Source organism: Pteronotus mesoamericanus, unplaced genomic scaffold (genome assembly GCF_021234165.1).
Source record: "Pteronotus mesoamericanus isolate MK-2021 breed Mesoamerican mustached bat unplaced genomic scaffold, CSHL_Meso_final contig_33, whole genome shotgun sequence".
Classification (NCBI taxonomy): Eukaryota; Metazoa; Chordata; class Mammalia; order Chiroptera; family Mormoopidae; genus Pteronotus; species Pteronotus mesoamericanus.
The window spans coordinates 1,211,196-1,239,106 of NW_026555135.1; the positions used below are offsets into that span (position 1 = coordinate 1,211,196).

Consider the following 27,911-nt stretch of genomic DNA (forward strand, 5'->3'; position numbering starts at 1 on the left):
ACAGGGCACACACCTAGGTTGCAAGTTCGATTTCTGATTGGGGAGTGTATGGGAAGCATCTGATCGATGTTTCTCTCTCACATCAATTTTTCTCTCTCTTTTCCTTCCTTCCTTCCTTCCTTCCTTCCTTCCTTCCTTCCTTCCTTCCTCTCTCTCTCTTCCCCTCCCCCTCCTTCTCTCTCTAAAATCAATAAACATATCCTCAGGTAAGGATTTTTTAAAAGGTATCAACATGAACACAGACAATAACCCTCAAATTTCTCTCAAGATAGTTACTCTTATTGTTCGACATGATGAGAATGGCAGAACAGAAAACTCCAAGTGCATAGTCCACCATTTCTAGCTAAGTTTACCAGTGCTTCTTTAATAGCAATGGCCAGAAAGCTAACTGCACAAAGCGAAATTAAGTTATAGTTTAAACTTCTATGCTGATGAAATTTACCAGAAAAGATCCCCACCACATACACATAACACTAACTTTACGGGTAATATGCCCAACTTTTTATAAATTTATCTTAAAATAATAAAAATAGCAAAACCTTTAAGAGCAACAGTATGATACTACAGCCCATTTGACGGGCATCTGGGTTTGCTCTGTGTTTGTCCACAGGCAAGGAGCCGCCCTTAAAGTCCACAATCTTTTCCTGCTCTTTCTCTTCAGCCACAGTAACCTTTTGTATCCTTCCTTCACTGGCAGCATTCTGCCAAAGGCTACAGGAAGTATATTAATACACAGAACTTGCCTTTAGCGATTTCAGCTTGAGTGTTGCAAATGATTTTACCAACACCTCAGTGGTTAGCTAACTGCAGTCAAAAGCCAGAGCTGATTTAACCCTAGTATTTAATGTTGTTTACTGATTTATATGGCTCCTGTACTTTCAGAGAGTCATTTGTTCTGTTTACATAAATAGATATGCAACACTTCTGTTATTTCTGGAGAACTGTAAAGTGAACTTCACAAACTATGCTTAAAAATAAACAATACTCCTGTAGGAAATTGAAAGTACCAAGCAACTTGAAGAAGTTCAGGGCTCAAATCTCTTCAAGCGTAAATATTAGGTTATGCTATATTATTTTCTTTCTTCTAACATTCCCCTAGAAATGCATTACAAGTTTACTCTGCATATGCTTGAGGTAGTATTTTTCAAATTGCTGTCATATGATCAATCCCACTTGAATTCTTTTCCTTTATAATATTTTTCTATCAGGATGGCCCACCTGTATGCTCTCTAAATTTCACAAATAATACTTAACCTTTTGAACCAATCGATTCTTTGCACAGAGGATGAGAACATACATCACCAGTAATAATTCTATAAAGGTCATTTTTCCCAAATGACTATAATGCCATCAGTGGCTTTGAAGAGAAAGAAGTTAATATATTTAATTGAAAGACAACACACAATCATAGAACACAAACTCTATGAGTGCTAGGGTTTTGTGGGTTTTTTTGGTCTTTTCTGGGCATGGCTTTACTCACAGTGCCTAGAAGAGTGCTCAGTAAATATTTCAACACATGAAAACTGGTCTATCTTAAAATAAACTTCTAATTTTAAAATAGTACTTTATAAAAAAAATTAAATATAGTAAGTCTTTCCGGACCATAGATTCCCAATCATCTTATGTTCTACGTAAGGGAACATTAACATTCACAAGGTTGAGCTCTGACAGAGATGAACCACTGGACAAAAATTTTAAAAAGGAACCAAAACACAACTACCATTCTTTTTAAAGATGACCTTAAAATTGATAAAACTGACATAGGAAATAAAAAGTTCAAAGCAGCTGCTCATATAAGTTGCAAATACGTTTCTTTTGAGGTATTTAAATAGTCTTGACTATTTAGATGATGTACCAATGACAAATACAGTAACAGGTAAACCTACAGAACTTTCTGAAAAGAAAGCTTTTAATACTGTCATTACCAAACATTATTATTAGACAGTTGGTAAAAAAGATGTTTCACATACTTATGATTTAACAACTAGCAGACACTCTAAAGGAAATTCCCACAATGAAGACAAATGCTTCCATTTTCAGTTGATTTTACAATGTTTATAAAGCCAGGCCGGTGTGGCTCGGTTGGTTGGAGTGTTGTCCTATATGATAAAATGTGTATAAAAATAACAGTTAAGAATATGATAGGCTTTTAAATTTTAAAAAATAACATTGCTTATATAAAAAAAGTAAAACCAGAAACAACTTAAATACCCAACAAAGTAATAGTTAAATAAATGATTTATGCCAAATAAAACTGAATATAATTACCCCAAATTGTAATATGCAGTTAATTCAATGATATATAAGCAAAGTTGTTCATAAAATATCAGTAACTAAAGAGAGGATTCCGTGAACAAAACAGTATGTTTATCAATTTCAAATAAATTCACTCAATATTTTTAAACTGTATATATGTTCATAAAAAAGTAAAGGTTATATGATAGAACGTTAATTAATTAATAAAGGCAATATCTACAAGATGGGGGATAGATTATTTTTCCCTTCTATTTGATTTCCAGAATCTTCCACAAAAAATATCTTTCATTTATGTTACAGCCATATGAAGGAAAGTGTGCAGCTCTCTAAAATCAGAACAGGGATTTAAAGTATTCTGTGTACTCAAAGACTGCTCTTCACAAAACTTTATAGTGAAATAATAAACATACATATACAAATAGGAAACCTTCTTAGGAAATTACTGTATGAAATATATACAAAACAAGACAAAAAGCCCTGGCCAGGTATCATCTCCATAGGCCATGGTTGCAGATTCAATCCCAGGTCAGGGCACGTACAAGAATCAATCAATGAATACATAAAATAACTGGAGCAACAAATCAATCTCCCCCCACCCACTCCCTTTCTCTCTCCCAAATCAATAAGTAAGATTTTTTTTTAAAGAACTACAAGGGAAACTAATTAAGAAGAAAATTAGGACCTAAGAATCAATGAATCCAATACAAGAAAGTAATAAAAAACATATTTAAATAAGATCTATAGAGCAATTGCAGAGAAAACCCAGACTGAAACAAGAGGCAACAGGCTCAGGAAAAGAGGTCTCCAACAAAATGAAGGCTTTCATGAAACTGAAACTTTTCCAGTATTTAAAATACTGGGAAACCTGAGAAAAATGAAAGAAAAACTAAATAAATAGAGATGTTCATGATTTAGAAGACTGAATATTGTTAAGATGTTAATTCTCCCCAAATTGGCATCAAGATTCAAAACAATCCCAATCAAAACCTCAACCTGCATACTGCGAGAATGAATGAACTGATTCTAAAATGAATATGGAATAATAAAGGGCTAAAAATAGTGGAGGCTGTTATACTACCAGATATCAAGACTCATTATAACACGGTCATTAAAACAGTGCAATACTGGGAAAAAGATTTCTTTAAATATTAATGAAATAAAGTTCAGAAATAGACTTACACATATACAGTTACCCAATTTACCATAAAATATCACTTTAATACAGTATGAGGGTGGGGGGTATACTTTTCAACATATGGTGCTGCCTATATTGAATATCCAAACATAAAATGAAATCTTGACCCCAATGCAACGCCATACATAAAAGTTTACTTCAGACAGGTCATGGAACTAAATGTAAAAGATTAAACAATAGGTTCTGGCCAAAATGGAGGCATAGGTAGAAATGCTTCGCTTCCTCACACAACCAAAAGAAGGATAACATAACAAATTTCAAAACAATAAACAACCAGAACTGCCAGAAAGTCAAGCTGCAGGGAACTCTGACAACCAAGGAGTTAAAGAAGCATTTATCCAGATTAGTAGGAAGGGCAGAGACGGGCAGCTGGGCAGAGAGGACCGGCAGCAAGGCAGACTACCTGGGCCAGGTGGGGGCTGGCTGACCAGGAAACTAAAGACTCAAAAACCTCTGGCTGTAAAATCCTGTGGGGGTTGTGAAGTTGGGAGAAACTCCCAGCCTCACAGGAGAGGTTGTTGGAGAGGCCCATGGGCTCCTAGAACATACACAAACCCACCCGCCTGGAAATCAGCATCCGCTTGTGGGAAGCGAGGGAAGTGACGGAAAGTGAGGCCAGAGCGGAGTGAGCAAGCGGCACTCTTCCACCTCTGTCCTCTTCCCCACAGACAGTGCCACGATGCAGCGTAGAGGGTTGCCCTGGCCTGGCCAATACCTCAGGCTCCACCCCTTACAACATAACAGGTGCCCCGAGACGAAGAAATATGGCCCAAATGAAAGAACAGATCAAAACTCCAGAAAAAGAACTAAGTGATAAGGAGATAGACAACCTGTCTGATACAGAGTTCAAAACACTGGTAATCTGGATGCTCACTGAATTGCTTGAGCTCAGTCGCAAAATGAAGGAAGAAATGAAGGCTATACAAAGGGAAAAAAAGGAAAATATACAGGGAAACAACAGTGATGGGAAGGAAACAAAGACTCAAATCAACAATTCTGAAGAAAAGGAAGAAATAAACATCCAACTGGAACAGAATAAAGGAACAAGAATTCAGAAAAATGAGGAGAGGCTTAGGAACCGCTGGGACAACTTTAAATGTTCCAACATCTGAATCATAGGGATACCAGAAGAAAAGGAAGAGCAGGAAATTGAAAACTTATTTGAACAAATAATGAAGGAAAACTTCCCCAATCTGACAAAGGAAATAGACTTCCAGGAAGTCCAGGAAGCCCAGAGAGCCCCAAAGAAAATGGACCCGAGAAGGAACACACCAAGGCACATCATAATTAAGTTACACAATATTAAAGATAAGGAGAGAGTCTTAAAAGCAGCAAAAGGAAAGGAGAATTACCTACAAAGGAGTGCCCATAAGACTGTCAGCTGATTCTCAAAAGAAATCTTACAGGCAAGAAGGGGCTGGAAAGGAGAATTTGAAGTTATGAAAGACAAGAACCTACATCCAAGACTACTCTATCCAGCAAAGCTATCATTTAGAATGGAAGGGCAGATAAAGTGCTTCCCAGATAAGGTCAAATTAAAGGAGTTCATCACCACCAAGCCCTTATTATATGAAATGTTAAAGGGACTTATCTAAGAAATAGAAGAAGATCAAAAACTATGAACAGTAAAATGACAACAAACTCACAACTATCAACAACTGAACCTAAAAAACAAAAACTAAAACTAAACAAACAACTAGAACAGGAATAGAATCACAGAAATGGTGATCACATGGAGGGTTATCAGTGTGTTGGGGTGGGGGGAGAATGGAAGAGAAGAGGTACAGGGAATAAGAAGCGTAACTGGCAGGCATAAAATAGACAGGGGGAGGTTAAGTATAGTACAGGAAATAGAGAAGCCAAAGAATTTACATGTATAATCCATGGACATGAACTAAGGTGGGGGGTAGTGCTGGAGGGCGGAGGGTGTGCAGGGAAAAGCGGGGGGAAACGGGGAGGAAAAAATTGGGGCAATTGTAATAGCATAATCAATTAAAATATACTTAAAAAAAGATTAAACAATAAAAATTCCAGAACATTACATAACACCTTAGGCAGACCTTAAGGTAGCAGTATGTTCTTGAATAAGACATAAAAAAACCTGACTATAAAAGAAAATAAATTAGATTTCATTAAATTAAGAACTTGTTTTCATCAAAATAAAGTAATAGCTATAAAAGCAAGACACAAAACATGACCTTTCTTCATGAGATTGAAGAGAGACCTATAATACATACAGGGTTGGCAAGAGTAGGTTTACAGTTCTAATACAAATAAATAATACAGTAATTGACAAATAGTTAATATAAGAATAAACTCATTTCACATACTCACAACTTCAAACTTACTTTTGCCCCACCCTGTACATCTGACAAAGGATTCAAATCCATAATATATAAACACTATAAATCAATATGAAAATGGCCAACAAGAAACTTTCACAGGTTCTTTACTAAACAAAATATGCAAATACCCAATCAATACGTGAAAAGTCCCTCAACTTCATTAGACATCTGGAAAATGCTAATCCAATCCACAATTCTTTACCCCAATATACACCAGAAAAGCTAAAATGAAAAACACAGACAAAAACCAAGGTTTTAAAGCAACTGCAGCTCTCATTCACTGCTGGCAGCGATTGCAACAATCACTTTATGAAACTTTTGCATAATATCTTCCAAAACTGAACATATACCTTGTGACACAACAAATCCTCTCTTTTGGTATACAAGGTCTGTCTGGAAAAAGTGAAGCCATTGTTAATATAACGAGAATGGTCTGCAGGACATCGATGTAACTGGGCAGCCAAGGAGTGTGGACTGGAATGTGCATGTGTGAACAAGGACTAGTCAGTGGGGGTGTTAGACACCACTGAGTGAGTTTGTGTACTGCGTGGACATTGCATTCAAAATGACTGAGTGAGTAGAGCAACGAGTCTGCATCAAATTTTTGCATTAAGCTTGAAACATTCCTCCATGGAAACTGTTCAGATGATTCAGAAGGTCACAGCTATGGGCAACTGGTGATTGGTAGCTTCATCATGACAACACGCCCACTCCCGCATCACATCTCCAGTTTTTTGGTGACACAGCAGATTACCAGGTGGCCCAGTCCCCCTACAGCCCAGGTTTGGCGCCCTGCAACTTTTAGCTTTTCCCAAAACTAAAATCACCCTTAAAAGGGAAGAGATTTCAGGCCATCAATGAGATTCAGGAAAATATGACAGGGCAACTCATGGCAATTGGGAGAACTGTGTGAGGTCACAGGGTGCCTACTTTGAAGGGGACTGGGGCATCATTGTCTCCTGTATCATGTTTCTTGTATCTTTTATCTTCTTCAATAAATGCCTCTATTTTTCATATTACATGGCTGGATACCTTCTGGACAGACCTCGGATACCCAACAGACAACATTCATAGTCACCAAAAGACACGTACAAGAATATTCACAGTGTTCATCATGATTTCAGTCACAATAATAGCTGTAATTAGAAACAAAGACAATGGGGAAGTACTTGCAAGGATGCAGAACTGGAACTTTCACACATTGCTGGTGAGAATGCAAAACTGCCGAGCCAACTTGAAAAAAAGTTTGGCTATTTCTTAAGTTAAACATAAACTTACCCAATGACCTGATAATCCAATCCCAGGCATACACTCAAGAATATGAAAACATGTGGTCAAAGAAAGACTAATATGTGAGTGTCTACAGCAGCATTATACATAATAGCTAAAATTGGAAACAATTCAAATATCCATCAATTAGTGCGTAAACGAAATGTAATATGTATCCGTACCATGAAATACTCCTCACCAAAAAAGGAATAAATTACTGGTACATGACAACACACGTATGAACTTCAAACACATTTGCTAAGTGAAAGAAGCCAGACAAGACTACATACCATGAGTACATTTTTAGGAAATGTCCAGAAAAATGTATACAGTTATTCTGCTGATGGCTGCCTCAGGCAACAAAGATTGGCTGCAAACATGTACAAGAAATGCATTGGGTTGATGGACATGTTCTCTGACTGAATTGTGCTGATGGCCACATCTCTCTATAAAATTTACTAAAAATCATTTAATTATACATAAAAATGTATAAATTTTTAATGATATGCATATTATGCCTCACAAAACATTTTTTTTTTTGTAATCAGCAAGGAACAGCCAGTAGGGAGCTATAAATGAAACAAGTTTTGTAATATATTAGCAACAGTTGAAGCTGGGTAATGGCTAACAGGAATTCATTGTTCTAATTCCTTCTACTTTCACAGAGGCTTGAAACTTTTTCACAATAAAAAGGTTTAAAAAAATAAGAAAGCAAACCACTTCAAGAAAGAATATGGATGGATAGTAAATAAGCACATGAAAATGGTGCTTTACATCACTAGTTTTTTGGATAAAGACATATTAAAACCACAATGAATACCACCATGAATCTACTACAATGTCTAAAATTGAAAAGAAAGACTATATCCAGTCTTGGGGAGGATATAGAGCAACTGGTGCTCTCAGTTATACACTGCTGTGGGAATGTAAAATGGTACAACCTCTTTGGAAAAAAGTTTGGAAGTTGCTTAGGAAGTTAAAAATGAACCATGCAGTCTACCCTTATGTATTTACTCAAGAGAAATGAATCAGTTGTCCACACACAGCTATTCACAGCAGCTTTACTTATAATAACCAAAAAATAGACACAACTCAAATGTCCATCAACCAGTGAATAAGTAAGTTGTGCTATATCCATATAATGGAATACTACTTGGCAATAAAAAGAAATAAGCTATACACAGTACACAGCAACATAATTTGGAAATGAATTATGCTGCATGGAAGAAGCCAAACAAGACAGAGTACATACAGCATGATTTCAGTTGCACAGCATTGAATTAAATTCTAAAAAATGAAAACTGATCTGTAATGATGACAGCAGATGAGTGGTTATCTGGGGACGATGGGGAAAGAGGACTCAAGGAGGGGTGAGTGGAAGGAAGGGATTATAAATAGCACATGAGGAAACTTTTGGAAGTTATAGAGATGTTTATTACCTTAATTGTGATGGTAGCTTCACAGGTATACACATGTCAAAACTTACCAAATTGCAAGCTGTTCGGTTTACTATATATCAAATATATCTCAATAAGACTGTTTGTTTATAAAAGGTCAGTACAGTGGATACCTGTGTGAGGGTGAGGGCACAAAAGACTGGGGAACAGGAGGGATTTCTGGGGCAGTGGTAATGTTCCGTCTCTTGACCTGGGTACTTGTTATATGGGTGTGTTCACTTTGAAAACTCATGGAGCTGTACACTTAGGATCTGCACACTTTTCTGTAGGCATTCTCTATGTCAATTTTTTAAAGCTTATTTAAAAGAAAGTGAGCTACAACTACACACTCATCAAAATGTCATTCTTTTTAATTTTAGAGAATACCGAGTGTTCTCTAAAAAGATGGAGTAACTGGAACTCTCATACATTGCTGTTGAGAGTGTAAACCAATATAACCATTTTGGAAAACAGGCTGTATCAACTAAAGTGGAACAAAGATTCATATACTCAATGTCCCAGCAGTTTTTCTAGGTGAATACCTAACAGAAATATATCCATATGTCCATCAAAAGACATGTTACGAAACTTTTGCTTAGAAGCATTAGTCAAAATCATCCACAACTGGAACAACTCAAATTTTAATCATCAGTACATTGGAAAAACAAACTGTGATATAGTCATTCAGTGGATAATATATAGTAATAAAAAAGAATGAACTACTCCTACATGCGACAACATGCGTGAAGCTCAAAACCACAATGCTGGATGAAAGAAATCAGATGCAGAAGAATACATACTACATGATACCATTCCATTTAAACTCAAAAACAGTCAGAAACCACAACAATTCTGATAAAAGTCAGCATACTGGTTACCACTGGAAGGTATGAATAATGACTGTTTCTGGGATCCAGGGTAATGTTCTATATCGTAATCTGGGTAGTGGTTACTTGACTCTGCTTCATAAAAATTCAAACAGTTTACTCAAGATTTGTATATCTCGTTATATATGTTGTTATTATTATTTCAATTTTAAAATTTTCAACTCAATACTGAGCCAGAGTAGAAAAAGAGCCAACTTAAATGGTGCACGTGTCCTCTCTAAGCACAACCCGTCGCCAGAAAGGGTGTGTCTCCAGATTGGGAATGCAAAATAACCAGCCCGGCATAACCAGCGCACACAGGCACAATCCATTGAAAGGATGTATCAATTATTTTAGGGGTGTCTCTACTACTTGCAAGAAGTAAAAACAGTCTTGCCAACCAGAAAAGAGAGCACAGATAGGATTTTCTATATCCTCAAGAAATAAACTGAAAAATTAATTGTGAAAACAATGAAGAGTAAGAAGAACTGAGAAAAATCATCTAAAAGGCAAAAATGACAAGTAACAAGAGTCAGCAAACTGGCTCTCCATCAGTGTGTTCTACTGCCCCAAGCAGACAGACACTAGGACATTTTAATTTCTGAATATGATTATTCTATGAAATTTTGAAATATGCATCATTAGGTACTATGCACAGTTTACATACCATATTTTGCCCTGTATAATACACTACCATGTAGAATGTGCACGCACCCACGTTTTTGGCCCAAACTTTCAGGAAAAAAATCTTTTGTTTTAATTTTAATTCAATTTTTTATTTATTTATATTTAGAAACAAAACCAATGATCATATTTCAGGGTATTATTTTGTATATGGATATCATTATTGCTTTCTAGATATATATGCATATGCATAAATAAAAGAATTAAAAACATTTACATAGGTACAGAATTAGTACTACCCATGTATAATGTGCATCCTTATTTTTCCCTCAAAACTTGGGGCAAAAAAGTATCATACATATCATGCATGGCAAAATACGGTTCGTTATTACATAAAATTGAATAAACAAAACTAGGAATAATCTACTTTATGGACATTTAAAGAAATTTTTAGAGTAAATTTGACTGCTCTATAAATAGTAATTCCATTTTATTGGGTGCATATAACACAGAAATACATATATCCATACATATATAAATATATACCTGTATTTAACAAAAGTCTAACTTTAGCATTTATAGTTAGAAAAGTAACAAAGGCACTAAAATAGTACCGAATTATACTGGAAAGAAGAGGATGAAAAGAAATGACTTAGGAAGCTAATTTTTCATTTATTATTAGAGGTAATCAAGCAATGTTTAGAGTTGATTAATCAAGAATCAGTTGCACATTATTTTAAAGACATGGAAATGATCACCAGGAGAACAAAAACAGGCATCACTTTTAACCTTTTCCTTGAGGAAGAAGACTGGGCAGATGGCTGCTACTTTTCATACAATTCAATGTACTATTCTGTAATTTTAATGATTAATTTGTCCTACCTACTTAATTATTAAAACTTTAAGTCATGCTACAAGGAATATATCATATAAATATTTTCAACTTTAAAAGATTATATACCTGTATCTCTATGGAAACAGATTTGTAAAAGTCATAATAATTATTCCCGATTTCACAGGTTTAAATGAGATAATGTATGTAAAATAATCAACAAAGTGCTGGGTATAATGTGAGGATTCAATAGATGTTAGCTCTCAGTACTAGTACACAGGTTTAACACTAATATATTAGAACTGATGCTATTCATCATATAAAGCCCCTGGTATAAAGTAAGCACTCAAAAACTAATGACTAAATTAATTAGTCTATCTAGTTTTCAAGAAACAGATAATTCTCTCCCAAAACTATCAAATGAAACGCAGACAGACAGCTACTTGGTTAACTACAATGAAATTAGAATAGAATTAAAATCAAAACTTGACAAGGTGCAGAAAAAAATCATATCCCAATTTTATCATTTATAGGAAATATTAATAGCAGCAGTAGAAATAGTGGTTACCATGTACAGCATTTCCTGGGTGTTAATTTTTCCTTCTAACATTCCCGTGCATTTTTAAATTTTGTTATAAACACTACTTTTATAATTTTTTTAGAGAAGGGGTCAATTTTTTTTGAGAAGTAATCAATTTTAGAATTCTACTCCACATGGAAAGTAATTGCTTACAATGGCCAAAATTTCCAAATTATGTTAAACTATTTTTGTATAAGAAAGGGTAAGTTATTAATTCTTATATACCCATAAAATGATATATAAATGTAATTTTTTCTTTTCATATTTAACTATCTGGGAGCAAATACTAATCTAATTAAAATAAAAAAAGAAAATGTTTAAATTTTCTGTGCCACACTGACAGCACACCATTCTCTATAAACAGGGACTTAAGGAGAAATAAATGCCTGATGGAACAAAAATAACAATTAACCTTTCATAAAACAGCAGAGAATGGGATATATAATGGAGAATAAGTAAATGTACTCCATCATTATCATTATGTATACTTGTAATTACTTTATAAATATTATAAATATAATTTTCTCCCAAAAGGTTCACCACCTTCTTTGTAGTAAGCAACTTAGATCCTCATCTAAAGATTCAAATGGAGTAAAACAGGAATCAAAGTGAGACAGCCAGAAAGAGAGAGAACGCAGGGACAGCAAGGCTTCTCTCCAACAAGCACATGCCCTTACACCTTATAGAGAACAGGCACACCCAGGGCGGGGACTTGCATTTCCAAGCTTACCTGTGCATACTCTCTTTCAATAGCAGCCTTCTTCTGACTGAATGTCCTAAAAACACAAATAAAAATTCATTACCAAAAGTATAACAATAATTTCATGTAAATTTATCAACACACCCTCAAATATTGCCTGATACACTGTGTTAAGGGAAGAGAGTATTCTCTTTCATCCTATGTGCCTAGGAATACTGCTTACACCATAGACCCTGGAGTCAGACCGCATACATTCAAATCCTAGCTCCACCACTTACTAGCTGTATGACTTGGTCAAGTCACTTGACTTCTCTGTGCCTCAGTTTCCTCTTTGGTAAAACAGGAATAGTAATAATACCCACCTTGCAGGAATAATGTAAGATTTAGTTAATTAAAATACATAAACTGCTCAAAACAGTGTTTCGCACACAATAAAAGCTAGATAAACGCTAGCTACTGTTACCAGAATGGCTAATACAAAGTAGGCATTAAAAACATTTATTAACCAATGTAGAGGGAACTACAGAAGACAAAGTTAAAATCAAATTTTGATCAGTTTCTCAACGTGAAAAAATAACCAAATCATTTCCTTGATTCCAGTCTTTTATACAAGTTACAAAACAAAGTACATGTTGTGGTGTATGGGAGCACCCTTTCCATACATGTATACTTCAGATTCTACAGTAAACACTTCTCACATTTTAACATTTATTATATTAGGATGCATCTTTTATTAATGATTGGTATTATTTTCTTCTGTCTTAACAGTAATGAAATAACAGTATACCTTAAAAACCATAGGCAAGGGAGAGACAATGAAACATGGTAATATTGACAAATTACCTCAAATAGTCTGAGCTTAAAGGCTTTTCTATAGGTGCCATAATATGTGCCCTCTTAAAAGCACTTCATTAAGGCAGAGATATCAGAGTGAAAAGTGAAAAATATAAAGAGCTAGTATAGAAAAGAAGACAATAAGCCAAAATATCCACTTCAACAAGTATTTAAATGGCTATTCAACTCTTACATAAATTATACTGCCATATAAGATTGTACTACATTTGTTCTGGGTGAATATTATTTAGCCTTAAAAAGGAAGAAACCCCTCACTCATGCTGTTTTATGAATGAACCTTGAAGACAGTATGCTAAGTGAAATAATTCAGTAACAAAAAATACATACTGTGTGATTCCATTTAAATGAAGTACATGGAGTAGAGTCAAAATCATATAGACAGAAAGAATGGTTGCCAAGGGCTGGGAGGAGGGGATCAGGGAAGTTATTTAATAGCATACAGCTTAGGTTTTGCAAGATAAAAAGGGTTCTGGAGATGGGTGGGAGTGAAGGGCTCAGAACTGTATGAATGCACATGATACCACTAACTGTACATTTAAAAATGGTTGATAAGAAATTTTATATTGTGTGTATTTTACCACAATGAAAAAAAAAGGGAAAGAAAAGGGTTGAGCAAGAACATTTTCCTACTTGACATACTGCACATTATAAACCATTTAACAGTCCTTTAAAACACAGTTAGTCTGGCCCTGGCTGGTATAGCTCAGTGGACCAAATGCCAGCCTGAGAACCACAGGGTTGCCGGTTTGATTCCCAGTCTAGGGCACATGCCTGGGTTGTGGGACAGGTCCCCAGCAGAAGGGTGTGCGAGAGGCAACCAGAGACTGATGTTTCTTTCTCCCTCTCTTCCCTTCTCTAAAAATAAATAAATAAATGAAATCTTTAAAATAAAAATAAAATACAATTAGTCTTCTCTCCTTAAGAGAAAACACATAAACTATATAATATATATAAACACACTGTATATATGCATTTATATACTGTATTTTACATATATAGATACATACACATGTGTATATATATGTATTGGGGTTATATATGTCTCTCTCTATATATAGATACACCAAAATAGTAATGTAAGTTTTCTCTGGGTAGTGGGATTATAGGCTTTCACTTTCTTCTTTTGCTTCTGTGTTCTATATTTTCTGATGTTTGAGTAAGAATTTGTATTTGAAAAAAATATAGTCCTTATTTTTAAATAAATAAATGAACACTCGCAAGCATATGCACACACCTTTTTACACCCATGTTGTTTTATTAAAATTGGTTTTAGGTAATGTGGCCATTTTAATGTTAGTTATTCCAATCTATGAACATAAAATTTCTTTGTGTCTTCTTCAATTTCTTTCAACAATGCCTTGTAGTTCTCAGTATATATGTCCTTCGCTTTCTTTAAGTTCATTCCTAGGTATTTTATCATTTTTGTTGCAATTACAAATGAAACTTTTGCTTCTTTTTCTGATATTTCATTGATATTTCATATAGGAATAGAGAATACTTTTTTATACACTGATTTTATATCCTGCAACTTTACTATATTTTTATTGTTTCTAATAGTCATTTGGGTGTCTTGAAGTTTTCTATATAGAGAATCATGTCATAGGCAGATAGTGAAAGTTTTGCTTTTTCATTCCCAATTTGGATGCTTTATATTTCATTCCCTAGCCTGACTGCTCTGGCTACGACGTCCAGTACTATGTTGAATAAGAATGGTGAGTGCAGGCATCCCTGTCTTGTTCCTGATCAAAGAGTAAAAGCTTTCAGTTCTTCACCATTGAGTATACTAGCTGAGGCTTTGTCATATATGACCTTTACTATGTTGAGATACTTTCCTTCTATACCCATTTTATTGAACATTTTAATGATAAATGGATGTTGTTCTTGTCAAATGCTTTTTCTGCGTACATTTATATACTCGTATGATTTTTACCTTTTATTTTGTTAAAGTGGTGTATCAGCATTGATGGGTTATATTTTTAATGTATTATTGTATTTGATTTGCTAATATTTTGTTCAGGATTTTTACATCTATTTTCTTTAGAGATATGAGCCTGTAATTTTCTGTGTGTGTGTGTGTGTGTGTGTGTGTGTGTGTGTGTGTGTCCTTGCCTGTTCTGGCATCAGGGTAATACTGGCTTCATAAAATAAGTTAGGAAGTACTTCCTCTTCTTCAATTTTTTGGAAGAGTGTGAGAAGGATAGATATTAAATCTTTTCTGAATGTTTGGTAGAATTCACTGGAGAAGCCACCTGGTCATGGACTTTTTTTTTATTGCTGTTTCATTTTCCTTACCATTGACTGGTTTATTTAGGTTGTTCATTCTTCATGGTTCAGTCTATGAAGGTTATATATGCCTAAGAATTTGTGTATTTCTTCAATACTATTGAATTTGGTGGTATAGAGCCTTTCATAATGTGAGTGCAATCCCCATCGAAATCTGGCCTTTTTCACAGAAATAAAACAAAAAATACTCAAATTTCTATGGAACCACAAAAGACCCCAAATAGCCACAACAATCTTGAGAAAAAAAGGACAAAGCTGAAGGTATCACATTCCCTGACTTCAAACTATACTTCAAAGTGACAGTAATCAAAACAGTACAGTACTGGGAGAAAAAACAAACACTGTACAGACCAATGGAACACAATTGAGAAGCCAGAAATAAACCCAAACGTAGATGGGCAACCGTTTTCAACAAAATAGCCAAAAACATACAATGGAGCAAGAAAAGTCTCTTCAATAAATAGTGTTGGGAAACTTGGAAAGCCACATGCAAAAGAATTAAACTAGATTGCTATCTGATACCATACACAAAAGCTAACTCTAAATAGATTAAAGACATGAATATAAAACCTGAAACAATAAAATAGAGAAAAGAAAACATAGGTACTAAATTTACAGACCTTGATGTCAGAGGAGTTGGTTTTGTGAACTTGACCCCAAATGCAAGGGAAGTAAAAGCAAAAATAAATAAATGTACTTCAAACTAAAAAGCTTCTACATAGCAAAAGAAACCATCGACAAACCAAAAGGCAAACAACTGAAGGGAAAGAAGATATTTGCAAAGCATACCTCCAATAAGGGGCTGTTTTCCAAAATAGATAAAGAACTCAACAATAAAAAAACAATCCAATTAAAACAGGGGCAGAGGACCTGAACAGATACGGTTCCCAAGAAGACACACAGATGGCCAAGAGATATATGAAAAGATGCTCACCTTCACTAGCTAAAGGGAAATGCAAATCAAAACCACAATGAAATATGTGACACCTGTTAGAATGGTTATCAATAAGACAGGAGATGTCAAGTGACGGAGAGGATGTGGAGAAAAGGGAACTCTTGTACACCTCTGGAAAAAATGTAAATTGGTATAGCCTCTATGGAAAACAGTATGGATACTCCTCAAAAAATTAAGAATAGAGGTACTCTATGGCTCTTCTGGGTATCTACCTGAAAAATTTGAAAACACTTATTCATAAGGGTATATGTACCCCTATGTCCATTGTTGCATTATTTACAATAGCCAAGACATGAAACAGGTAACCTAACTGTCCCTCAACCAATGACTAGGAAAGGAAGATGTGGTACATATATAAAACGGACTACTACTCAGCCATAAAAAGATGGAATATTGCCATTTGTGACACCATGAATGGATCTTGAGAGTACCATGCTAAGTAAAATAAGTCAGATGGAAAAGGAAAAGAACCATATGATTTCGCTCATACGTGGCCTATAAAACAAAAAACAACAAATGAACAAACAAACTCATAGACACAGTACAGTGATTACCAGAGGGGAAGAGAGGTGGGGGAAGAAGAAGAGGGTAAAGGGAGTCAAATATATGGTGACAGAAGGAAACTAGAATTTTGATGGTGAACACACTATGAAATAGGTAGATCATGTAGTATAAAGTTGTACACCTCAAACATATATAATGTTATAAACCAATGTTATCCCAATAAATTTAATTTTAAAAAGTAAAAATTAAAACTGGACTTAGAAATTATTATGACTAGTGCTACCAAATATGTTATCTCCCTACCCAATGTAAACACTCAGGCAAAAGAAACTAATTTAAATGAACTAGCTTACACTTTCATCATTAAAAATAAAATCTGAAAATTTAGCAACATTTTGAAAGAGAAGGTATTTTTAATGTTTTACAAAAAATAAAAGTAAAAACTTAAGCTGTTTATTTATTACCCACTTAAGCTTATGTAAATCATCTGGACATAAGAATGCAACAAGCATAGTCTGCAAGAAAATGGGAACTAATTCTTTTACTCTCAACATGCATAACAACTAATTTTAAAATTCTCAATGGTATTTTTAGCTATTATTAAATGATTACATGTCTACTAAGTAATTTCCTTTTCTAAAGAAAGAAAACAAATCCAAGATGACAACTATTCAAAAACAACATCATCAGTATTAGGAAATAAATTACAATTCACCATATGAAGAAAGCAAAGCAAAAAAAACTTCTGATAATCTTCATATAAGATGTAAAGGTATTTGTTAAAATTCACCATCAGTTTATCATAAAATCTCTTCCAAATTATTGAAGGATGTTATAATTAAACAGACAAGAACAAGTATTGGCAAGGATGTGAAGAAATTAGAACTCTCACATAGTGCTGAAGGGAATGCAAAATGGTGCAGTTGCTTTGGAAAAAAAGTCTGGGAATTCCTCAAAAGGTTAAACACAGAGTTACTATATGACCCAACAATACTATTCATAGGTATACAGTAGTCCCCTCCTATCTGCAAATAACAAATTTCAATACCCTCCTCACAGTGGATGCCTAAAGCTATTGATAGCACCAAACCCTATATATGCTATATTCTTTCTTATAAATACATACCTTTTCACTTAAGGAAGCTCTTTAAGGCTTCTCTCTGGCATATCCAAATTACTGGAATCACTACTTTTGCTCTCTGAGGTCATTATTAAGTAAAATAAGGGTTGGTTTTTTAAAAAAAAAAAAAAACACAACCACTGTGACACCATGACAGTCTATCTCATAACTGAGAGAGCTAAGTGACAAATGGACAGGTAGTGTAAACAGCCTGAATATGCTGGACAAAGGAATGATTCATGACTCAGACCAGGCAGAGCAGGAATGTGCATGATTTCAACATCCTGCTCAGAATGGCATACAATTTCAAACTTATAAATTTCTTTTTATTTCAGGAATTTTCCATTTCCTATTTTTAGACCACAGTTGACTATGAGTAACTAAAACCATGGAAAGCAAAACAATGGGTAAGGGGTGACTACAGTATACCCCAAAACACTTAAAACAAATGTCTACGTAAAACCTGTAAAGGAATATTCATAGCAACATTATTCATAAAAGCCAAAAAAGTAGAAACAACCCAAATGTCCATCAACTGGTGAACAGATAAACAAGATGTAGCATATTCAGAGTACTGATACATGCTACAATATGGATGAACCTCAAGAACACTATGCTAAATGAAAGAAGCCAGATAGTTTAAAAAAAAACAACCCATGTTATATGACTCCACTTATACCAAATGTCCAGAACAGGCAAATCCAGAAAGACAGAAAGTAGATTAGTGATTGTCAAGGGTTGGGGAGTTGAGACCACTGCAAAAGTATTTTTCTTTTAACTAGGTGAGTATAAAATTCACATGGAAAAAATGAACATTTAAGAATAGTTACAAACATTCTGAAAAAAATAGTAAAAAAGACCTACCCTCACCAGATAGTAAAAATAATTTTAAAAGCAATAGTAATTAAAACAGCTTGATAACAAACATGAGTAAACAAAGAGATAATCAAAACATAGGTCACAAACAAATCCAAATACACATAAAATTTATTAACTGAAAAAGATACTTCAATTCAAAGGGGGAAAGATGTATTATTTAGTAAATGGTATTGGGACAAGTTTATAGGAAGGTGCAATGTTAGGTAAACAGGAAAGTTACAGAATAATGTACATAGCATACTACCTTTTCATATTAAAATGTTTTACATGTATATGCTGGATTATGATGATTATTGTGCTTGCTTCGGCAGCATGTATACTAAAACTGGAACAATAATTACAATACTTCTCAATTACAGTAGTCCCTCAAATGAAAAACTGTTTCATGCAAAAATGCCTACTGTGACCTCTTAGGAATCACTGTGATAGAATTTCCTGAAATACTTATCATGAAACAGGGCTAACTGGCTCCACATGAAGAAAGGAACTGTTAGTAACCATAAAAGAAAGATCTCTACTGCATTCTTATTTTTATTATTTAATACTATGTATATATATTTTATTAAGGTAAAATTTACATGACATACAATTAACCATTTTAAAATGTACAATTCAATAGCAGTTATTTCATTTACAGTGTATACAACCACCTCTCCCTACTTTCAAAACTTTTTGATCACTCGAGAAGAACACTCCATACCCATTAAGTAAACACTCTCCATTTCCCTTTCCCCTTGCCCCTGGCAACAGCTAATCTTATTTTCTGTCTCTATGTATTTGCCTATTCTGGATATTTCATATTAATGAAATCGTATAAAATGTGACCTTTTTTCTGGCTTCTTTCACTCAGTATGTTTTCAAGGTTCATCCAAGTAGTAGAATGTATCAAAACCTTCATTCCTTTTTATGGCTGAATAATATTCCACTGCATCCATTGATGGACATTTGAGTTGTTTCTAAACCCTGGCTATTATGAATAATACTGCTATGAACATTTGTTTATAAATTTCTATGTAGAGATATGTTTTAAGTTCTCTTGTTGTATGTAGAAATTATGTATACACAGAAATTATGTATAAATTTCTACGTAGAGGTATGTTTTAAGTATATCCCTAGGAGTGGAAATACTGACTCGTATTGCAATTCGATGTTTATTTTTTTTAAGCAGTCAAACTATTTTCCATAACGGCTACTTTAAATAGTTAAAAACAAACTAATCTTTGAAAATAAGTTATACTACATTCATTCAGAAGAATCCTATATGGTCACTAAAAAGAATGTGGTAAACCTACATGTATTGGTATCAAAAGATACACTCAATTAATTCATGCAATACACACTTACTGACTGGCTATGATGGGCCAGACATTATCTAGGTACTGATGACACCTCCGTGAATAGACAGACATCCAGCAGGACTAACAGACAGTAAAAAAATATACAAAGAATTATTTAATGATAAATGGGATATTTTTAAGTACTATGAAGGAAGCATCTAGTTTTTCTGAAAGCTTCACAAAAGTATACAAAGCATGATCTCATTTTATATTAAAACATATTAATATATCTCTACATAATATAGATACCCGTATACACTCACAAATACCTGGAAAATACATATGGGGGAAAGACACTCAAAGAATATATGCCAAATTTTTATTGTTAAAAGAAGGACACGACACTCTTATTTTTCTACTGTTTTTTCCTATAATTATAAACAAAGATCTAAAAGCACTAATTTTCAATCAACTCATTTACTTATATGAAAAATATAAATTCCATATCATATAGAAAGGAGCAAGAATAAATGCCTGCAACAACTAATTCTTTAGTAAAACCTAATATTTTAAATAATTTTCCTAAGACAAATCTGATCAAACCACTTTCCTGCTAACCCTTCTGAAACGGCTTTCAGAAATCACTCCCAGAGTAAAAGCTGCATGTCTTTAACATGACAGAAGATGCTGTTGACTATTGGGACTTAACTGCTAACGTGGCTTCACCCTCTGTAAACCATCCTCCCTCCCCCATTCACAACCCAGGCCCAGGGCCCATATGCTCAGGCTTTTACAGTCTAGCAAAGGTGGTCCTTTTTGCCTGAAGTTCCCTTCCCCCATTATTTGCTCTTAATCTTCCTCATCCTTCAAAACTTAATTTGAGCATGATCTCCCCGAGGAGTCTTCTTGAATTCCACTTGTGATTACACATCCCTCCTCAGGTCCTCCAGCATCTGTAACACAGCACCTGCTTCAAGTACCTTAACAGCGAGGTGACTATGGAGTTCTCTGTCTTTATACGTGTAGCACAATGCCTGAAAACTGCAGATATTCAATAAATGTTTGCTGAGTCAATGAATGAATGAATGAATGAATGAACGAACGAATGAACAAACAAACAAACAGAAACTACATAATCAGGTTTCAGACTCCATTAGCTTGAACTGAATAGCTCGGTAAGTTAGATCCTGGGACAGGCAGAACCAAGATCGCAATTTAGAGTCAAGATTGCAATTTAAGTCTCTTGACCTTAGTAACAGATTATATCAGTTAACACAACCATCTTGTGTCTATGAGCTTTAAAAACCAAGGAGGATATATTAGTGTACAGTAAAGTATGAGCCTTGCCCAAAACCTGGAATGTTTTTGGAATGTCATGCCTGATAAAAGCATTTTTGTTTACCTGGGGACATGAGGCCACGCCAGACAGTCTATGCTAACCATGTGATTTATTCGGGGGCAGGGAGGTGGAGAGAATGAAGGTTGGGCCACCTCTGAAAGAGCTGAAGACTAAGGTCAGCCAATGTGCACTCAATCTTATCTAAGTGATACAACTCTTCCCTTGGCTGATTTTAAAATATATCCTTTCACTATAATAAACTATAACCTTTAGTAAACGTTCAGTGAGTTCTGTGAGTCCTTCTAACAAATTATCAAAGCCAAGGGTGGTTTTGGGGGCCATGGCTTTGGGGACCCCCAATCTTACAAGTCATGTCAGAAATGAGGGTGGTCTTGGAGACCTCCAAACTTGAAGTTGGTGTCAGAAGTGAGAGTTGTCTTGGGGACTCCTGAACTCTGTAATTCATTAATAGGATAAGCAGAACACCTGACTTCAAATTATTTTTTTTTTAAGATTTTATTTATTTATTTTTAGAGAGAGGGGAAGGGAAGGAGGAAGAGGGTGAGAGAAACATCAATGTGTGGTTGCCTCTTGTGCACCGCCAACTGGGGGCCTGGCCTGCAACCCAGGCATGCGCCCTGACTGGGAATCGGACTGGCAACTCCTTGATTCGCAGGCGGGCACTCAATCCACTGAGCCACACCAGCCAAGGCTGAGTTCAAATTATTAATGGTGGTAGTCGAGATGGGATATCAATAACCATAATGATGAATGTTAAAAATGAAAATAAACAGCCCTGGCCAGTGTGACTCAGTTGGTTGGGAGTCATCCTGGAAATCGAAAGGCCACAGATTTGATTCCCAGTCAGGCCACATGCCTGAGTTGCGGGTTCAGTCCCTGGTCGGGGAGTGCACAAAGGTCAATTTATGTTTCTCTCCCTCTTTTCCTCCCTCCCTTCCCCTCTCTCTCTAAAAATATAGTGAGTTAATTTTAAGAAACTAAAATAAACATGCCAACCAGAATGGTAACAAGACTGATATATATCCAAGAGATCTATATATTGGTGAGGATATACAGCAATGAATCTCTAACATGTTTTTGGTAAGAATGTAAAATGGTACAACTTTGGGGAAAAAACTGGTTATTTCTTATAAAATGTGCAGGTAAAAAAAACAAAAACAAAAACAAAAACCTCTGTGATAAATATAACGAAAAGTAATCTCACAGGGTGCCCTGATCATAAACTCCTAACTAGGCAGATCATGCACAGTGGGTAGTCACACCCCAGGCTTATAAAAAGTTTATCTTCAATTTAAGCAAGCCCTGTCTGTTGTTCTTGTGTATCTAGGCTAACACACCGTGGCAGTGCCTCCTTTACAGATCCCTCAGAGGAGTAATCACCCTCAAGGGAGCAGTTAATCCTGCTAACTATTCTGTAATCCAATCACAGATTTTCCTACCTAGCTTTCTCCCGTTTTCATGTAACCTTCCTTAGTTCCCTCCTTAATTCCAAATGTCTAATACAAACTGCACAACTGGCATTCTCCAAAGCATCTGAGATCTTGCTTCCCAGCATGTTGTCAGTTTGGCTCAAATGAAGTCTTATAAAAATTCTCTACAGGTTTGAATGTTTCTTATGTCAACAAAATAAACAAAAATCTATCTTGACATAGCAATTCTAATGCTAGACATTTACCAAGAGAAATGAAAACATATGCCACAAAAACACCTGATAAAAATATTTGTAGCACCTTTATTCATAAATAGGCAAAAACAGGAAACAATCCAGGTATCCATCAGTGGATAATAGATCAACAAATGGTGATATGAGTATATTCTTACAATAAAATAAACCTCAGCAATAAAACAAATTAACTCCAAGATGACCACCACATTCTTACTACCTTGAGATAGATGACATCTGTTATTTTACACATGACACTGTTTAAGTATAACTAATATTAAAATATAAAAAGTAATTTCTCAATCCACTGTGCCAAGATTCTATTTATTTATTTTTAGAGAGGGGAAGAGAGGGAGAGAAACATCAATGTGTGGTTGCATTTCGTATGCTCCAGGCTTGGGACCTGGCCTGCAACCCAGGCATGTGCCCTGACTGGGAATCGAACCAATGACCATTTGGTTCACAGGCTGGTGCTCAGTCCACTGTGCCACACCAGCCAGGGCAAAATATAAAAAGTAATTTTTAACATGGATAGTAAACTGGGGTAAGGGATCTGGTGCTTATGTTATCAGCACATTGAAGCTTTCTTATAAAGAAATTTTATAATTTTGTTCTGGAATACAATGGCTATTTTTAGAGGTTTTATTACAGCAAATATGGCAACAGAATTAAAATGATGATATGAGAAAACAAATATTTTTTTCTTAAACAAGGCAAGTGTAATGAACAACTGAAGCTATATAAGTCTGGCAAAGAGGCAATTATTTGGCTCCTAACAAAGAATATTAATTTACCAACAGCATTCTCTGAGTATCTTCTAAATTACAGGTATTCTACTAAATATGCACTGGGTCTATAAAGATGAAAGAGACACGGATGGACTCTGTTCTCAAAGGGATTCATTAGCATAAGGTATAAATAGATGATGCCAAGAACCACAAATGCTAGAGTCACTGAATGAAAAGCAGAACATGGTCTTACTTCTTACTAATTAGGTAACCTTGGGCAAGTTAATTTTCCTGACTGTACTTCAGTTTCCTATCAATTAAATGGGTATAAAAAGAACACCTACTTCATGGGATTATTATAAGGATTAAATGAGCACATATTTGCAAAGCACTTAGAACAGACTTGGCACATAACATACTAGAAAAAATATTTGGTAAGTAAGTGAAAATATCACATTCTCCAGTTTATAATTATGAAAGTTAATCTAGTTTAAATATTTTGACTAAATGAATATGCAAAGCACTAACAAAAAAAATACATTTTAAGCACTTCTGGTCTGAGATAATCGAGCAAAGTCAGACTCCCCCGTCTCCTCTCAGAAATTACCCAAAAGTAACAAAAAGAAGAAAAAGCATAAATGCAAACATGATCTCCAATAAAATTAGAAACATATAAAAATAAGTGGAATATATGCCAAAAAAAGAGAAAACTGAATTGAAGAACGAGGGTAAACGTAAGGCATGAGGCTCCAAAAAAAGCAAAGGGGATGGAAGAGTCTATTTCTTTAAGTGTAATTGCTGAGATGTAAAATTGAGACCACATCTGCAACAACAAAAACAGGGGACACGGGCTGGTGGAGAGAGCTTTGCTGTTCATAGTCTGAAGTAGAGGAGACAGTACTACAGAATCACACAAACAAGCTCTGCCGGCAGAAGTCAGGCTGCTAGTGTGGCAAAAAGGCAGCGAGACAACTGCACTATGCATGGCCCTGTGGCAACCAATCTCCTCTGGCTAAGGAGGAATAAGTTCTTCCACACAATCCTAGGCATAAAGAAAATTACTGTAAACTTGGAAGACAAGAGCTACCCTGAGACACCTACTTCGGATATCCCAAAAAGTAGTACAGAAAAAACCCTCTTCATCCTAAAAGAAATAACTGGAAAGGAAGCAGAGACAGAATCTCTACAAACATCAAATTTTAAAAAGAAAAAAACAACAGGAAAAAGATAGCAGCCAAAAGATTCTCATGAAAAGAATGCTGCCATGAAGCAGATGAGATATGTAACTAAATATTTCAAGTGAATATTTAAAACTTAAATAGTAAAAAAAGGAGAAGCAAATACCACTTCCAAATAGAATTATGTCAAACTAAATTGCAAAGCTATAATAATCAAAACAGCATGATACTGGCATAAAAGACACCAGATAAACCAGCAGAGCAGAATAAGGAGCCCAGAAATAAACCCATGCATATACTCTCAACTCATATTTGACAAGGGAAGCAAGAATACTCAGAGGGGAAAGAACAGTCTCTTCAATAAATGATGCTGGGAAAACTAAATATTCACATAAAAAAGAATAAAATTGGACCCCTGTCTTGTACCACGCACAAAAATTAACTTGAAATTAATTAAAGACTTATAATGTAAGATCTTCAACTGTAAACATACTAGAAGAACACATAGGGCAAAAGCTCCTTGATGTTGGTCTTGGCAACAATTTTTTGGTTATGATACAAAAGCGCAAGCAACAAAAGCAAAAACAACTAAGTGGGACTACATCAAACTAAAAAACTCTGCACAGCAAAAGAAACAATCAACAAAGTAAAAAGGCAAACTATGGATTGGAAGGAAATACATGCAAACCATGTATCTGATATGGGATTAATATCCAAAATATATAAGGAATTCATATAACTCAATAGCAAAAAAGTTTAAAAATCCTATTGAAGATGGGCAGAGAACCTGAAAAGACAGTTTTCCAAGAATATACACAAATGGCTAACATGAAAAGATGCTCAACATCACTAATCATCCAGAAAATACAAATCAAAACCACAATGAGATACTGCTTCACACCTATTAAAATGGCTCTTACCAAAAAGACAAGGAATAAATGTAGATCAATATGCGCTGTTGGTGGGAATGTAAACTGGTGCAGCCACTATGGAATATTGTATGCAGCTTCCTCAAAAATTAAAAACAGCACTATAATATGAATATGATTCAGTAATCCCACTTCCGCGTCTATAACTGAAGGAAGTGAAATCACCATCTTTAAGAGATACCCGCACACCCATGTTCATTGCAGCACTGCCACAATAGCCAAGACATGGACAGAGTGTCCAGGCCTCTCCCAAAATCTACCAACTCTGAATGTTAGGCCCTAGGCATCTGTAATATTGTAAAGGTCACAGGTGACTCTCTTACAAATACAATGCATTGTTGGCACCTACATTTGAATAAGCTATGTTTAATTCTAGGAATTCAAAATACTTCAGAAAAGACAATGTCATCACATTGTGATGGCAATACTCAGGAATTTGACAAAGCTCTTTGATCTTCCTCATCACATAACCATCCTTCCCCCAGCTCCCTCCCCCACTCCACACCCCCCAGCATCAAAGTGGTTTCAAAGTGGTTGGGGAGCATCACCTCTCAGACTTACCAAATACAGCCTAAATAGAGCTGCTTTTTTTCTAGTTACATGTGTTGACCAGCTGACTTATTTTAATTGGACATCTTTAATCTCCTTTTCCTTTCTTTTTATTTATGGTGCTCTTTATGCACCATAAATAAAATAATAATAATAATAATGTCATCAAACTGAGTCACCTGAAAAGAGCCAATTTTAACACAAAGAAATTGAAAAGTCCAAGTCTGTCATGAATAGAACCTAACATGAAGAGAGTCAAAAGAAATCTCCCAATTAAAAAATAAAATTACATCCTTTAAGTAGTATTAAGGTCATTTTAGTAAAAATTGCATGATGATAGATTACTATATCCTCTTATTTTTCCAAAGTGTTGATATCACGGCACACATACGAAAAAAGACCTGAGGAAGAAGGGGTTAATGACCCCCAACCAAAACTGCATTTTTAAGTAGACATGCACCCATTAACAACAGGAACATTTTCTGAGAAATGTGCCGTTGGTCAGTTTTGTCACTGCGAACACTGAGTGCACTTGCACCAACCTAGATGGTACAGCCTACTACACACCTAGGCTACTGGGTACAGCCCATCGCAGCTAGGCTACAAGCCTGTACAGCGTGTCACTCTACAGAACAACATGAGATTAAGTCAAGTGCAAGAGAAAATGATGCACTCAAGAGATGCGGTAAACACGCAATGTATGAGGCAGTGTGTATAATACAGCATACTGTTTCACAATGATGTTCTAAAACAACAATAAAAAGTATAGTACAGTAAATACATACACCAGTAACAGTTGTTTATCACTGTCAAGTACTATGTACTGTACATAATTATATGTGCTACACTTTTCTACAACTAGAAGTGCAGTAGGTTTGTTCACACCAGCATCGCCACAAACATGTAAGTAATGTGTTGTGCTACAAGGCAATAAGAATTTTTCAGCTTCCTCTCCATACATGCAGTCCAGCATTGACCCAAATGTCATTATGTGGTACATGACTATAAAAAATTTAATTTCCATTAAGATTTATCAACATTAATCAAGTTGCCAAAATCATCTTGTCAGGAGAGCCATGATCAGATTCACCTTTGAACACCACGACTTTAAGTATTTTCATCTATAGTATATCATTTAAGACCCAATTTCAGATGCCAAGTTTTCTTTGCCAGGAAGAGTGGGAGACATTCATTAGTTAGATAATCTTTTTATTCAAACAGAACACACTTTCCTTTGAGATCATGGCAGACAATACATATCAAACATACAATAGTTTTTGCTGTATCTATAGGACATAAATAAAAGTTAACACAATTTTTTACTACATGATTTATCTTTGAACATATTTACTGCAAGATACATCTTACTCCTTATCTATGAATTACACTGTCCATTTAAAAGATACATCGTAAATCTTTCACACCCTTCTGCCTGGAAGAGTTACATAAAATTAAACACTGGGGTCTTTTTCCTTGCTTTCTCCTTCCTTAAAATGATACAGATATATAACAGATAGGTGGTTTGGAG

The 27,911-nt window shown here is 35.1% G+C and overlaps 1 protein-coding gene across 2 annotated transcripts in view; it reads right to left on the minus strand.

Moving 5' to 3' along the window:
• FCHSD2 (FCH and double SH3 domains 2) overlaps positions 1-27,911 on the minus strand; it is a 214,936-nt gene that overhangs the window by 170,793 nt on the left and 16,232 nt on the right. For both annotated transcript variants that reach the window (XM_054576236.1, XM_054576237.1), the window contains one exon: positions 12,134-12,179. In XM_054576236.1, coding sequence (XP_054432211.1) covers positions 12,134-12,179 — 46 coding nt within the window. The remainder of the gene's footprint in view (positions 1-12,133; positions 12,180-27,911) is intronic.